The 16,410-nt window shown below is 39.7% G+C and overlaps 1 protein-coding gene across 4 annotated transcripts in view; it reads left to right on the forward strand.

Annotated features, from left to right (window-relative positions):
• Window positions 1–16,410, forward strand: part of usp47 (ubiquitin specific peptidase 47) — a 100,828-nt gene that overhangs the window by 14,862 nt on the left and 69,556 nt on the right. Inside the window, exon 1 of one of the 4 annotated variants that reach the window (XM_048606999.1) lies at window positions 15,566–15,786. The exons of the other annotated variants lie outside the window; for them this stretch is intronic. Coding sequence (XP_048462956.1) covers window positions 15,712–15,786 — 75 coding nt within the window. The 5' untranslated portion in view covers window positions 15,566–15,711. Of the gene's footprint in view, window positions 1–15,565; window positions 15,787–16,410 lie in introns of those variants that run through there. 4 annotated transcript variants of the gene reach the window in all.

Below are 16,410 nucleotides of genomic sequence, written 5' to 3' on the forward strand. Positions count from 1 at the left end.
CAGCTCTACACCTTGTTATCTCAGCATCTGCAGTTCCTACTATCTCTTAAGACTGTTTTCTGCCTCCCTTGGCAGGGGTGTTACATTAGCCATTTTCCAGGCCTCTGGGACCCTCCTTGACTCCAATGATTCTGGTCTTTTCCCCAGGATTCAGGAGTCTAAAATTACAGGGCATAGGTTTAAGGTGAGAGGGAAAAAATATAAAAGAGACCTAAGGCGTAACGTTTGACAGAGGGTTGTGTATATGAGCTGCCAGAGGAAATGGTGGAGGCTGGTACAATTACAACATTTAAAAGACGTCTGCATGGTTATATGAATAGAAAGGGTTTAGAGGAATATGGGTCAAATGCTGGCAACTGGGACCAGATTTACATAGGAAATTTGGTCAGCATGAACGAGTTGGACCGAAGGGTCTGTTTCCATGCTGCATGTCTCCATGACTCTGTGATTAATGCCTTCACAATCTTTTCAGCCCTCACCTTCGTTCATTCAGTCTGGGTGATTTATCCACCTTCAGTCCTTTCAGCTTCCCTGACATCTTCACTTTAGCAGCCACAGCAGTCACCTCTGTCCCCTGACTCTCTTGAAGGTCTGGTTTGCTACTGGTGACTTGCAACTTAAAGACTGTTGCAAAATACCTATTCCATTCTTCTGCCATTTCTTTGTTCCTCATTACTACTTCTCTAGCCTCGTTTTCTTGCGATCCAGTGTCACTTTTGACTGTCTCTTAGCTTTGATATATCTTAAAAATATTCTCCTTTATATTACTAACCAGCTGACTTTAACATTTATTCTCGCCTTATTGCTTTTTTAGTTGTCCTCTGTTAGTTTTTACAGGCTTCCCAATCCTTCCTCTGCTGGTTAATGTTTCCCAATCATTGCAGTTTGTCTAGGACCAGTGTTGGACAAGCACTGAAATAGAACAGTGCAACACACAAGGAGACTGTTTAGCCCGTCGAGTTGATGTAGGTTCCTGAGAACAAATAATTTAATCCCATTCTATCCCTACATTCTTGCAAAGTTTTATTCTTATTCACTACAGCTGTCATTATTGAACATAATGTGTCATTATGTTCAATAAATGACAATGCCAAATTAGTTGTTTTCATGGTGGTATATTTTGAAATTGTGAAGAAGTGAATAACGGAAGTTGTGGGCACAAGTTGTGTACTGTTATTTTTATGTAAAAACTATTCCAGTAATTGCTGAACTCCAGGTTTGTACTGGCACGTTATTGCTTTGGTATAAACAATAAACTGATTATAAATAAAGTACTATGTAGTGTACAGATTCTAACTGAAACTTTATACATCAGCGTCCCTTTTATGTAGCTTCTCTGACATAAAAAGTTGTCCTTAAATCGCTGCACAGAACTGTGTAATCAAGCAGAAATTGAAACCAAACCAAACCAAAGGAGGTATTAGGAAATGACTAAACACTTGGTCAAAAAGGTAGGATTTAAGCAGGATTTTAAATATGTAGGACCTGTTGGAGGTTTAGCGACAGAATGTTGGAGCTTTGGGTTTGGACGCTTGACTTCACAGCCAAAAGTGTATGGAGGAATATATAGATTTACTAGAAATAGAAATATTCTAGCATTAAAGAACAAAGTTGCTTGAGGGTTTTAGGGCTGGATGTCTGGTTGCAGATATTGTAAGGGACAGGACCAACAATGGTTTTTAAAACAAGGGTAATGGTTTCATCAGCGCATAATCAGAGGCTAACTAAGAGGGGTGACATGGTGGAAGTAGGCAGTCTTTGTGACAAAGTGAATGTAATGCTTGAAAGTTAGAGTGGGGTTGAATAGACTCCATAAACTGTCTGATAAACAGATTAACAAACAGTCTGAGTTTTAAGTGACAGGTGTATGTGCTTCAGGAATTCTGGTGTCATTTCATTCAACCAGGACCTCTTTATGAGCTGCAAGTTACCGATTTGAAACCCAATTATTAAATAGTTGAGAGATCCTTCCTCCACAGCTCAACACAAAAATAAGGAATTCTTGACATCAGTTCTCAATTTTATTATTTTATTAGTGAACCTTTTATGAGTGACATTTTGTGAATTTATTTTGAGGGTGTGTTCCAAATCACCTCTTCCTCAAGCTTTATTTTCTCCGTTTCTAGCTTAAGCTCTGTGGCAATACTCTTGCCTGAGACACAAATTTGTGGCTAGAGGCTTAAGCTTTATTCCAAGCTGGCACTTCATTGTAGTTCTCAGTGTCATCTTTTAGATGAAACATTAAACTGAGACTCTCATACTGTAAAAGATTTCACAATACTATTGGACGAAAAGAAGGAGCATTCCCCTGGTATTCCAGCCAATATTTATTCTAAGCACCAACAAAACTGATTATCTGCTCAATTTATCTTGTATTGTGGGACTTTGAATAGGCCCAAAACATTACCTCTACTTTCTTACAACAGACACTGCCAAACCTGCTGAATTTTGCCAGCAATTTCTGTTTTTCTCCAAAAATTACTTTTTTTGGGGTGTGAAATGTCTTTGGAGATCCCGAGAACATAACAGTTACGTAAATGCAAGTTATTTGAATATCTCTCTAAGGTCACTTCTGTGGATTCAGTTGAAAACAGTAACTTGCATTTATATAATGATTTCAAAGTATGAACATACTCCAAGATATTTAGATGTTTTCAGGCAAAAGAAAATTACACTGAATCACAAAAGGAAGTATGGGGTGGGGTGTTCAAAAGCATGGCTGAATGGTTAGGTTTTAAAAAGCATTTTAAACACAAACAGTGAGGTGAAGGGTTTGAAAGTTGAAATTCCAGAGTGAGAGGTTTAGATCAGTGCCTACCCAAACATTTTGCCACTATAACACCATTTCATGGCTTGAAAATTATTGCAACCCTTTAGTGAGTAGAGTGAAGGGTGGGAGGAGAGGAGAAGATGTATGAGAGCAGGGGAGCAAGATCATCCATTGAAGTGCAGAGGTTAGGACCCCAAAATTTCAACTTGCAATTCTACTCTGGGTACAATTCCCCACTTTGGGAAACCTTGGTTTCTATGGCTAAAAACATATTACTCTAGATGAAAGAAAAGAGGTAATGTGCAGAAATGATTTAAGTAAGTGGAATGGAGGGGATGCGGGGATAGGGCTGGTGAAGGGTACAGACAGAGGATATTGAGATTTTTGGCAAAGCAGAGTACGCTATCAAAAATACACATGACAGATGGTCTGCAGAAAATAAACATGAATACTACAAGCATGAAGTGAGTTTCTTGAACTGTAACACAAACAGTTAATTTTCCATTAACTGCTGCCCCACAGTGAGGGCTTCTCGTACAGTATGACACATGCATTTATGTTGGAAATGAATATTTTTGCAATGTATTCATTTACATTGCGTTTAGGCATTTAACAAAAGTTTGAGGATAAAATTGAGCTGCAGAGCAAGTCATTGCTAGAACAAGGACAAAAATAGAAATTGCTGGAAAAGTTCTAGCAGCATCTGTGAAGAGAAATCTGAGTTAACATTCGGGTCGAGTGACCCTTCCTCGGTATATGCAGCATCCGCAGTTCTTTCGGTTTTCATTGGAACAAATTTGGGTATGGAGTTCGCTTGTGGATGTTGTGGGGCAATGGTCATGTCCCTACTTCTGAATCAGGAGGCCTGGGTTCAAGTTTGAACCTGTACTAGAGGTGTTGAATAACAACTGAACAGGTTGATTAGAATATATCTACTTGTGTTTTTGTAGGAACTATAAGCCATGAGTTTTTCTCCCATTTAATTTGAAAAATCAATTGTGCAAATGCTAATCTGCTTTTCACTGTGTGCATAAGTATGTTAGATTGTAGATGAAGGGATTGCACTGTAGAAAAGGATTTTTTTTTCAGGTGTCGCATTGTGCTGTAATAAAGGAATTATTGGTTTCAATGCTATTTTTGCATGTATGGGGGAGAGAATTAGTGCTGACTCTTTTAATGTTTGCAGAGCAACTTCTTGGCACATGGCACCCTCTGATAAAGTGCACAATTTATAATTATTGAAATTGCTTACAATGCAACTTGCAAGGTTGTGCATGTGTGTTTCAGAAATTAGTGGAATAGTGATCTGAATAGACCCTGAATGGAAGACATGCTGAGTTTGGGCCTTTGAAAAATAAGTCCATGTTTTTGGCTCAGCCTGAATTCAGCAGTCTGCAGGTCTGATCTGGTCTGCTTTTGGAAAGATCTTCAGTTTTAGGCTTTTTTCGTTTTGGGATGTGTGGAGAATGGATATCTGACTTAGGTTTGATGCTTGTATTCAATATTGGACATAACTATAATGCTGCATGGGTGATAGTCCTAGCGTGTATTCATTAGTGGTAATGCAGTAGTTACTAAATTGTAACTGCAAATTGTGAAATATAAATATTTAGTTATAAACTTCCCAAGTATATATTGAAAATGCTATAAATTTTATATTGCTTTGTTCTAACAATTGTTTTAAGGGATTTTTATTTTTAATTTTTTTTCTCACATCCCTCTTTGCTCAGTGGTTATGTTATCTGATTCTCCTTCATTTGTTCTCAAATGTTTTAAATTTGATGAAATTTGTTTGGCTTGTTTGTTACTGATTTATGGTTATCCATCCCTTTTATTATGCTTTGAGGTAGTGACCCTTGGCTTTCTTGTCACTGTTTGCCAACAGAATCCTAGTGTTTTGAATGATCTCTCTCATTGTAACAACCACCCAACTTTATTACTACTATGTTTGGGAGAAACCACAGATCTCCTGTTAAGTTAACTTTTACTCACCCTGAAGTGTGACTATGTATAGTGCTTTAATGCTGCAGTACTGTAGTGGTTCTTTTGGTGAGCTCCCTGTTCCACTGCTATTTATTCTTAATGCTATTTATCCCTGATTTACATTCTTTTTGGTCATTCCTCCCTGCACACTGTTTAACGGCAAGTCCTGAATAAACCTCACTATTTGAGCGCATGCAATTATATGATTTCTATTTTTGCTTTTTCCATCAGCTTTCTGAAGTAAATACTTTTCTGGGATTTGCTGCACTTATTTCTAGCTATGAAATATTTATATTTAGGTTTTATTCTTTTAGGACTTAAAACAGAAATCATAGACCTTACTGCCCATATTTTTAGTTGAGCAGTGTACAGAAATTCCATTCTAACATCTGCCTATCCCATAATTCATTCCAATAGATTATTTCAAGCCCGTAAAGTTCCCATTTATGTGGTATTTTGTATTGGTGAAACAAAGCTTTTGAAAGTATTGTTTTACTTATTTTTCCTGGTGAAGGTAGACTTATTTTTAATGCATACTGAGGTTTAGCATTTATTGGTTAGTCAAAAATATTGAAATACTCGTTGGAAAAGATCAAATGTATTGCCAAAGAAAGAGCGTATAACGTTAAGGAAATGTCTGCATTTTTACAAGTAGTGAGATTTATATTCTGGTGCATCAATCATGCATACGTGCTATAACCCGGTTGTCTTTAGGAAGTAACTTTTCACTAGGACTTAAGGCGCTGTTTTGGCTTTATCCACTAGTGTGGAAGTATCACCAAAATCAGTGGTTTTCGACCTTCAATCTGGGGAGTTTTTTTAAACAAGATTCAAATAGACCAGGAAATAAGAATCACTGGCGTGAGGAGAGACACTTCAAGTTGGCACAGGTATAATAGTCAGAATGGCCTTCTGCACTGTAAAATTCTCTAATCTTATGAATCCAACCATCCCACCATGCCTTTGGGATCCCTCCCCTTAGTAAAAACATCAACAGACTGTTTTAGAACTCCTTTATTAGCATAAATTAGAGATCAGCAACCTTATGGAATGAGGAATTTCTTTGGCCTGTTTTCTTTTTGAACACTTCCACTAATTTAGCAATCAAACTACTAGGTGCTAAATTATTCTTGAAATGGATAATAAATTGTTCCTCCTTTCGTGTGAGTGTGAGTGCCACTGGCATGGACAGCATATAGAGTCAGAGATTCATACAGCCTGGAAACAGACCCTTGGGCCCAACTTGTCCCCATCGACCAGACATCCCAATCTGAATTAGTCCCATTTGCCAGTGTTCGGCTGATAGCTGTCTAAACCCTTCCTATTCATTTACCCATCCAGATGCCCTTTAAATGTTGTAACTATACCCACCCCTACCACTTCCTCTGGCAGATCATTCCATACACGCACTAGCCTCTCCGTGAAAAAGTTATCCCTCAGGTCCTTTTATAAATCTTTCCATTCTTAACTTAAGCCTATGCCATCTAGTCTTGGGCTCCCCTGCTCTCGGAGAAAAAGGCCTTGACTATTCACCTTATCTGCTCCCCCCACCCCCCTCATGACCTTAAACCTTTATAAGCTCACCCCTCAGTCTCTGACGCTCCAGGGAAAAAAGGGTCCAGCCTATTCAGCCTCTCCCTGTAACTCCAGCTCACCAGTCCTGGCAGCATCCTTCTAAATCTTTTCTGCACCTTTCAAGTTTAACAGCATCCTACCTATAGAAGAGTGACCACAATTGTATGCAGTATTCTAAAAGTGGCCTCACCAGATGTCCTGACTCCTATACTCAACATTCTGATCAATGAAACATAGCAAACGCTGCCATAGCTACCCTCTCTACCTATGACTCCACTTTCAAGAAACTATGCGCCTGCATCTCTAGATCTCTTTGTTTGGTAACACTCCCCAGGGCCCTACCGTTAAGTATATAAGTTTTATCCTGGTTTGCCTTTCCAAAATGCAGCACCTCACATCTATCTAAATTAAACTCCATCTGCTACTGCTCGGCCTATTGGCCCATCTGATCAAGGTCCTGCTGTATTCATAAGTTTTTTCACCATCCACTACACCACCTATTTTGGTGTTGTCTGCACACTTAGTAACCATACGTCCTATATTCACATCCAAATCATTTATATAAATGATGAAAAGCACTGAATCCAGTACCATCTTTGTGGCACACTGCAGATCACAAGCCTTCAGTCTGAAAAGCAACCCTTTACCTCCTACCTTCAAGCCAATTTTGTATCCAGTTAACTAGCTCCCACTGGATTCCGTGTGACCTTTACTAACCAGTCTGCCATGTAGAACCTTATCAAACACTTTGCTGAAGTCCATATAGACAATGTCTACTGCTGCGGCTTCATCATTTGTCTTTGTCACCTTTTCAGAAAATCTCAGTCAAGTTAGTGAGACATGATTTCCCATGCACAAAGCCATGTTGACTATCCCTAATCAGTCCTTGCCTTTCCAAATGCATGTAAATCCTGTCCCTCAGAACCACTACCACACCCTTGCCCCCCACCCACTTATCCACCCACCCACTTATCCACCCACCCACCCAATAACTTATCCACCACTTATGTAAAGCTCACTGGTCTATGGTTTTTACTTATTGGCCATCTCTAAAGGCCTTTGAACTGAGTTACTTCCCTAAAGAACATTACTACTCTTGGCTAATTATTTCCTCTTTAAGACTGAACTGCCACTGTAGCTTCAGTCATTTGATTCCCTCATTCCCAGTTGCCTCAGATGTCAATCACAACATAAACAACAATCAAAAAGCAATTCTTTGGCATGGATAGATACTTTCAATACATTTTATTTTGGATGCCCATGGGCCAGTGTCTATGACTCAGGTCCTGCCCTTTATGGTAAATCTCTGCAAATATGATTTTGTTAAACTCCTGCTAGCATCCTAACATGCACAACCTGTATTTATCCATCACCCTGTGATAACTGACATACGTTGGCTTTGTTCTTGTTTAGTAATCCCTTTGTGACCTTATTCTTCTATATCTCTGTAAACCCCTGTGGTCCTATAAGCTTCCAAACATCTCTGCATTTTTCCAATTCTGGTTTCTTGTATGTATTTGATTTCCATTCTTGGACATGCCTTCAGCTAACTAAATCTTTGGCACTAGAATTTATTTTTTCCCTAAACCATCAGGCCTCTATACTGTCTTGGCTTGGGCCTCCCTCTGCTGAACCTTTTCGGCTATTCAGTAAGATCATAGCTGATCTGTTTACGTTTATACCCCTAATATCTCAGATTCTGGTCAGGTAAGGAATCAATCTACTTCTACCTTAAAAGATGTTCAACAATGCTGTAAGCATTGCCTTCTGAGGTTCTCGCTGTACATCTTTCTCCAGCTCTGTCGCTGGGTCCCCACCCCCTTTTTAATTCTGGTCTCCACTTTTAAGGATGCAGGTACTAATTCTCCTGCATCCACGACATGTCAAACTATTGTAGCACATCCAAATGTATCTCTACAGATTACTGCATACTTTCTCAGTAGTCTTGCAAGATCTTCTCCTTGTCCTTTTTTTAAAAAAGAGAACACAGTATCTAATGGTCCTAATATTTTTGTTAGCTAGTTGAATTTTAACTGTAAGAAGTTGTCTTTGAGAACTACCTATCTCTCCTTCTATCTCACTATCAGATAAGTCACTTTCCTAACTCTCCTAGCTACTTTGCATCCACCATTGAATTTTGGTTTTGGGCTTCACTGTGTAAAGAGAATAGTATCAATCCTTCACCACTTGCTTGAAACTTAATAAGTAGAGTCATAGAGGTATACAAGCACGGAAACAGGTCCTTCAGTCCAACTCGTCCATGCCGACCAGATATCCTAAATAAATTTAGTCCCATTTGCTAGCATTTGGCCTATATCCCTCTAAGATCCTTTCTATTCATATACTCATCCAAATGCCTTATAAATGTTGTATTTGTACCAGCCTCCACCACTTCCTCTGACAGTTCATTTCATACACGCACCACCTTCTGCGTGAAAAAGTTGCCCCGAAGGTTCCTTTCTCCTCTCACCTTAAATATATGTCCTCTAGTTTTGGACTCCCCTGCCCCAGGGAAAAGACGTATTCATGCCCCTCATGATTTTACAAACCTCTGGAAGGTCTCTCCTCAGCCTCTGATGCTCCTGAGAAAATAACCCCAGTCTATTTGGCCTCTCCCTACAGCTCAAACCCTCCAAAGCTGGCAACATCCTTGTAAATCTTTTCTGAATCCTTTCAAGTTTCACAATATCCTTCATATAGCAAGGAGACCAGAATTGCATGCATTATTCCAATAGTGACCTAATCAATGTCCTGTGCAGTCACAACATGACCTCCCAACTCCTATACTCAATGCATTGACTAATAAAGGCAAGTGTACTAAACACTTTGCTAAATACTTACCTACCCATTCTTTCATTTTTGCCTGTGAAACTTTAAAATACTCTTGTGCTACCTTAGCATGTTCCTGTAAGTCTCTAGAAACATGGAACAGGTAATTCAAAGTTGAGGATTGATCTTTTTGGTTGTAAACTTCTCCCTAATCAATTTTAATGGACATCTAATCTCATGACCATAAATCAATTCAAGCCCAGTAGAATCATTTATGGACTTTTATGTAACACATGGTAAGTAATATAATCCTTTGTCCCAATCCTGTGGATGTTAATGACAGTATGCTTTAAACATGGTTTTGAGAGTCTGATGGTATCTCTCCAAAGCTCCCCATGTTTGTGGATGATATGCAGTTGACTCCAATTGTTTTATACGCAAACTGCTAATGATTTCCGGGAAAATATTAGACATAAAGTTAGAACCCTGATCAGATTGTATCTCAATTGGTACTCCATAACAAATAAAAACAAAAACTACGTCAACTTTTCCACTGCTACCCTAGCTGTAAATGTCCATAGAGGAATAGCTTCTGGAAATTGGCTTTTCATATTTAGATATGTAATGCTTTTGTTTTTGGTAGTGGTCCTACACGATTTACCAACACTCTCTGTCATAGCATCATACAGCACATCAGTTAAATTGTTTTTCAGAAACTGGTATGGGTCTCAAAAGTGCTGGTTTGATTACATGTTGAGGCTTTCCTGCCAACTGACATGGGTGTTTTACAAACCTATACTACACCTTACCTTTGAATTCTTGAGATTTTCAGTTAACCCCTGCATCCTTTATTATAACTATGGGCTTGGATGTTGCGATTGAAGGAAAAGGGGTTTTCTTCCCTTTAGGTAGAAATGCTTCATAGTGGTCATCCACCCTATCTACTACTTCTGCAAACTCAGCAGTGTTTACCTCTGGTCTCTTTTTTTTTGTTAAATCTAAAATCCATTCCATGGTCTTTTCCTTTAAGTTTCCTTTTTGAAATTGAGTCTTAGAAACTCCACTAAGTACCATGGATTTTCCTTGTCCTTCCAGCAGTCTGAATGAAGATGTCCCACTTGATAGAATAGATATACCACAGCTCCTAATTTCCACCTCCATTCACAGAACTTTCTCCAGTTCTCTCCATCGGGACTATCTTCAATATCTGACATCTCCTGTTTCAACTGCACAACTTTAAGCTTATGTTTATGATCTGTCTGCTCTGATTCCCTTTTGTGAAAGTACAGAGACTGGTGTTTTCATGCACTTACGTTATTGATGCCACACCTACATCTTCGTTACCTTTGTTTCAAAGAAATCCCAGATGTGCTCCCAAACTTTGTGTCTCACTGGGGTAGCAAGTTGTAAGTTGAGACCTGCCATTCCAGACTCATTACAAAAGTTTAAAGATTTTATAAAGTATGCAGAATTCTCCAATTTACCTGACTTTTAGACGTAGGTTGACAGCATAATCATGGTTTCATATTTGACAAGAATTATTCTTTATTACAAATAAAGAGATTCCAACTACAGGTAAACAATTATGAACAGTCAACATATAACCTTACTAATTAAAAGTAACACCTGATAAAATTCACCACGCACGCACACGTGCATGCACACACACATGTGCCCAGACAGACTTAAAAAAAAAGGTGTTATCAGTGGGGCGGGGGAAAGACTGGGGAAGCAGTTCAGTGGTCTCTGTCTGCAGGGTTTGCTGAGATGATCACTGCTAATCAGGGCACTGCTCCTTAATCTTCCTCCTCCAGGTAGTTTCCCTTGTTTACAGGAGGCACAGGATGACTGGTTTACGCTTATGAAGGTCCCTGAACTTACTGACTAAAAGTCATGGCTTGCAATATCTGAAGAATCTAAATAGACTGGATATCAGGCTTGAGATGCTTTTTGTTTCAGAGCAAAAACAGCTCCTTTCCTCTGACGTCTGATGGCTTTTGCCCAAACATTCACATCCCAAACTGTTCACCTACCTGGGAGTCAATCTTTTAGTTAGCAGACCAGGTGGCCTTTCTCATTTTTGTGTGGACTAGTCACCAGTTATCAATTGGCTACTTGTCAATAAATGTGGAGACGGAAAATCACAGCAGGTCAGACAGCATCCAAGAAGCAGGAAAGTCAACGTTTTGGGCCGAATCCAGCTTTTCCAGCTCCACATTTATTGACTCTAATTTCCAACATCTGCAGTCCTTACTGTCTCCAAATCAATGGCTACTTGTTGCTGGCCACATCTCCATTTGTGCACAACCGCCAAGCTCCAGCTTGTCTGTAGCTAGGTTTTAATTGTTGCTTGAACGAGCATTTGCAATAAGTGCCAGATAATTTGCTTTTAAACAGTGCACCAGTCCTGCTTTTTAAAATCCTATTTAAATCCGCAATCATAAATATAGAGAAATTAAAACAGAACAGAGAAATATCTTTAATTGGGGAATGCTGGGAATGGAACTTAAGGAGAGTGGAATTTGAGGAGCGTGTGGATAGGTTGGGACATTTTTCACTGGAGTGTAAGAGTTTGAGGGGCAACCTTATAGACATTTATAAAATCACGAGGGATATAGATAAGGTGTGGGGTTTTCAAGACTGGGGTGAGAAGAGAAAAACTTAAAAAAATGAGGGGCAATTTTTTTATTCAGAGTGTGGTTCTTGGGTGGAATGAAGTTCCAGAGGACGTTATGGTTACAGTGTTTAAAAGATGTTTAGATAAGTACATGAATAAAAAATGTTTGAAGGGATATGGGCTAAGCGCGGGCAGGTGTGACTATTTAGTTTGGGATTATGGTTGGCATGGACTGGTTGGACCGAAGGATCCTGTATAACTCTCTGACTCTATAACTCAACTACTACAGAGAGTATGTGCAACAAATGGCATAGATGGTTTTATTGAAAGCTAGATCATTACATAAGGGAGGAAGGAAAAGGAGGTGGTGTAGCTTTGTCATAAAATCCCAGGATTACTACCCAGTGACTAGTGAGCCGCGCAAATGGCCTACAGGTAACTATGTTCCTATTATGTTTTTACTTTTATTTGATGGTAGAGGTCACAGAGCTGGGAGTTGTTGTGAAAGTAAGTTTCAAGTTTCTGTTTGTATTATGTTTTATGACAATGTGATGGTGGTGAAAAGGTTGGATACTGAGTTCAATGGTCCAATTGAGTGAACTGGGATAAAATGGCTCTAATCTCCTCTTTTCTCAACTCTTTATCATTTCCCCAAGCCCCTCTCCTGACCATTGCTACCGTCCTCTCTCTCAGTTAGTTAATTATGTTGGTGCAACAACGCCATCTTTTCAGATTTTCCTCTCTAGCTTCTATTTTAGTGTTAGATGCAGGATATGGCCCCTGCCTTTCTGTCCTATGCCCAAAATTAGACTTGGTTCCTCCATCCACATTTAGATATCAAAATGTTTTACTCAATATTAGTGTTGACATCTAGCTAGATAAACATGAATGAGCTGATGGTTTCAAAGCACTTGTATTTTTTAGCGGCTTTGCAGCCTTCAAGTTTGCCAAATTATAAGGATAATCGAGAAAACAGTGACATTTATTACTACACGACATTGCAACATTTCACTGTGTATAAACATGTTTCCCGATGTCCTCCTTTGGTACAACAATAAGTAAGTTGGCCAATGGATCTAATGGTCAGTGAGTGGAGTTGCTGGCAGATGGGCAACCTTGATACCTTGTCAAGAATTGGCTGCAGATTCTGGACCAGGTGATTTCTGCATCTAGCAACCTTTTTTAAAGATTAATACAAAAGCACAATACTACAGATGCTGGAAATGTTGGAAGTACTCACCATGTTTGGCAACATCTGTGCAGACCTTTTGAAAACTTGTCAATTTCTCACTTGACCTTTCACAAAGACAGTGACTGACTGTTGGGTGTTTTTTATTTTTCCATGGGATATCGGCTTCGTTGGCTAAACTAGCATTCATTGTCCAGCCCTAACTGACCATGAGAAAATGGTAGTGAACCACTGTTGCATGAGCAAGAATATGGTAGTCATCTAATTGGCTTAGTACACCCGCAGTGCTGTTTAGATGAGAGATCCAGGATTTTGAATCTGCTGAATGGATGATGTAGTTCCAAGTGAGGCTAATCTCTGACATGGAAGTGAGTGTGCATGTGAGTGGGCTCCAATGTCTCTGATGTCTTTGTCAATCTGGTGGTACAGTTCATGGGTAGGGAAGGCACTATCAAAAGAGGTTGTGAAGTGCTGCATAGTCTCTTGTAAATGGTTGACTGCTGTCATCTTGTGCTATTGGTGGAGGAACTGAATGTTTTAAGATGGTGGAAGAGGCGCTAATCGAGAGGATTGCTTTGTCCAGGATGGTGGTGTTGGAACTGTAGCCAGGGGTGTTCCATCACGCTCCTGACATGTGCCTTTATAGATAGTCGACAGCCTTTGGGGATGTTGGGCGAGTTACTCAGTGCAAAGTTCCCAGGCTCTGACTTGCTCTGGTAGCTACAATATTTGTGACTGGCCTAGTCAAGTTTATGGTCAATGGGTGTTGGGGATAGTTGGTGGGGTCTCAGTAATGTCAGTTCCATTAAATGTCAAGGATGAGGTGGTTAGATTCTCTCTTGTTGGAGGTGCTCATTGCCTGGCATTTATGCTTCAGATCTTTCTTTAGCATTTATCAACCCAAGTATGAATGTTGTCCAAATGTTGCAGCAGATGGAAACTGTTTGCTTCAGTGTATTAGCAGTTCTGAATGCTGTGCGCATTTCCACTTCTGTCTTTGTGATGGAGGAATTGTCCAGGACCTGCCATGAGAATCTCTTGCAGACCTTTTCTGGGGCTGTGTTAATTGGTAGTCGACCACTACCATGATTGGCATAACAATGAATTGAGAGTTTACCCCTTGTTGCCCATTGACTTCAGTTGATGCCACACTCTATCAACTGCTACATTGTCAAGGGCAGTACACTCTTCAATTCTGAGAAAGGTTGGCTGTGTGTACAATTCATTCTAGAGCACAAGCCTTTAGTACTATTTCCAGAATTTTATCAGGGCTCATAACTGAAGAAATGGACTGAAGACTAGCATCTCTGATGGGGACCTCAGGAGGAGGTCAGCATGGATTATCCGCAAAGGTATCTCTGGTTGAAGATGGTTGATTCAACCTTGTGTTTTAGGCTCTGCTTTTGGATGATAGGTATGTTTAGGAAGATGCGCCTTGTGTTTGCTTAATTATCCACTACTATTTATAACTCCATTGGCAAGACCATAGAACATTAATCTGATCTGTAGTTAAGGAATCGTTCTGCTTTGTAGCGTACAGTTATATCGGCAGATAATAAGATGTAATAGAAATCCTAGTATTTCTCTTCACTGCAGTTGATTATCCTTCAATGCTTGGGGTAGGTTTTCTTTTCTAACACGCGTCTTTGTTGTGACCAGAGTGCATTCCAGTCAAGTGATTTGTGATGACATTTTCGTTTCTAACTTAAATTACTGATATGATCCAAGGAAGTGCAACAAATTATGATGAAACTCTAATGATGATATTTAGTCAGTATACCTGAAATTGGATATATGCACACTACTGTTGCATCAATTATGCAGTAACTGAAAGGCAAAATTAATTCATCCTGCGCCATTTCAATTGAAATACAGAGGGGTACAACAACTATGTAGTGTTCATACAGAAATGTCCAACAGATAGCAGTGAAAAATATAACCGATTTATGTACAGTTTATTTTCTGATGATATTGATTTGTGATAAATATTGGCTTCTGTAGCCGAGTGTACCATTCAGTCACCTCATGGCTGGTCAGTGCTTTTGTATGGTAGGCGTCTATAACTAATGCATCTTGCATGTCTCCCTTCTTTCCCTCCCAAGCTTTCACCACCCCCCCCTGTCATTTCTCCGCACCCCACCCAATGCACCCACTGCCTCCTGTCTGACAATATTAGTAATTCATGTGGGGTTGTAACCCACAATTTTATGACTTTGAGGCATGCTGCTATTATTAAGCTGGTGCTGACGTCTTATGCACTGCATCAAAGTTCTGAGGTTAGTTCCTCTTTTGTAAATAGCAGTATAAAAAAAGTGAGCAAATACTGAAACAGAAATTAGCTATGGTTCATGTTTTGATTGGTTGTATGCAAATTAGCTGATTTCTATTGGTTGTGAGACAGGAAGTGGCCAGAACAACAATTCATGGTATGAAACAAGGAAGTTAATTGAGTACATTGGTTTTAGTTTTCTTAAGGTGAACCAGTCTGGCAGCTGTTTCAGCTTTCTGTTTATGATCTCCTACAAAGTTCTAGTATCGCTTCCCTTACCAGTGCTGCTGAAAAGAAAATGGACGTTCATTTACTTATTATGAAACGTTAAATGTAAAGGCTGTTTTGTGGCAGTAACTCCCCCATTTCTTCTTTACATTGATTCTGAAAATTACCACTGATGCCATCCAACTGTCGAGACTCTGTGACCTTCAGCAGTAATCAAGGCATTCTCTGTTGTGCAAAAGACTTGTAGGTCACAGTTTCTCTTACGTTGACAGTGTGGGAATCCATAAGGAAGCTCACTGCGTGGACTACTGATGTTCAAGATCTTTGGGGATATTTTAATGTCATTCAGAATCAACCGAAAGAAGGGTCGTGTTCTGGATTCTCTGGTAAGTCTAAGGATTAGGAGGGAAAGTGAAGGACAAAGGCCTGAAATGGTCCAGTTAAATTTGTATTTGGCCCATATTCTGACAGTTTCCTGTTCTGAACTTTTTAAAGAAAGATGTTCGTTGGATTCCATTTGGAATTAGTGATTTGTTGCGTTTTAAAAATTCCCAGAAGTGTTCAGCTAGATTTGCAAGGCGTCTAGACTGATGTTCTTTTATACTTGGGAATCCAGAATAAAGAAAGTAAAGAAGTTAAAGTCTCTGCAGATCCACTTAGTATTAGGAAAGCTTAATTAAAACTGAACATGAGTTAAACATTTTCATTAGACCCGAGCTTCAATAACTTGGAATTGAAGCGCTACGGTGTGCAAACAGGCCCTTCGGCCCAACAAATCAACATGACCCTCAGAGTATCCCACCCAGACCCATCCACTATAACCCACCTAATCTACATATCTGTGAACGCTATGGAAAATTTTAACACAGCCGATCCATCTGTCCTGCACATCGTTGGACTATGGGAGGAAACCCATGGAGAGTGTGAAAACTCTACACAGACAGTCGCCTGAGGGTGGAATTGAACCTGGGTTCCTGGCGCTGTGAGGCAGCAGCGCTAACCACTGTGCC

Source organism: Rhincodon typus, chromosome 17 (genome assembly GCF_021869965.1).
Source record: "Rhincodon typus isolate 14 chromosome 17, sRhiTyp1.1, whole genome shotgun sequence".
NCBI classification, from domain to species: domain Eukaryota; kingdom Metazoa; phylum Chordata; class Chondrichthyes; order Orectolobiformes; family Rhincodontidae; genus Rhincodon; species Rhincodon typus.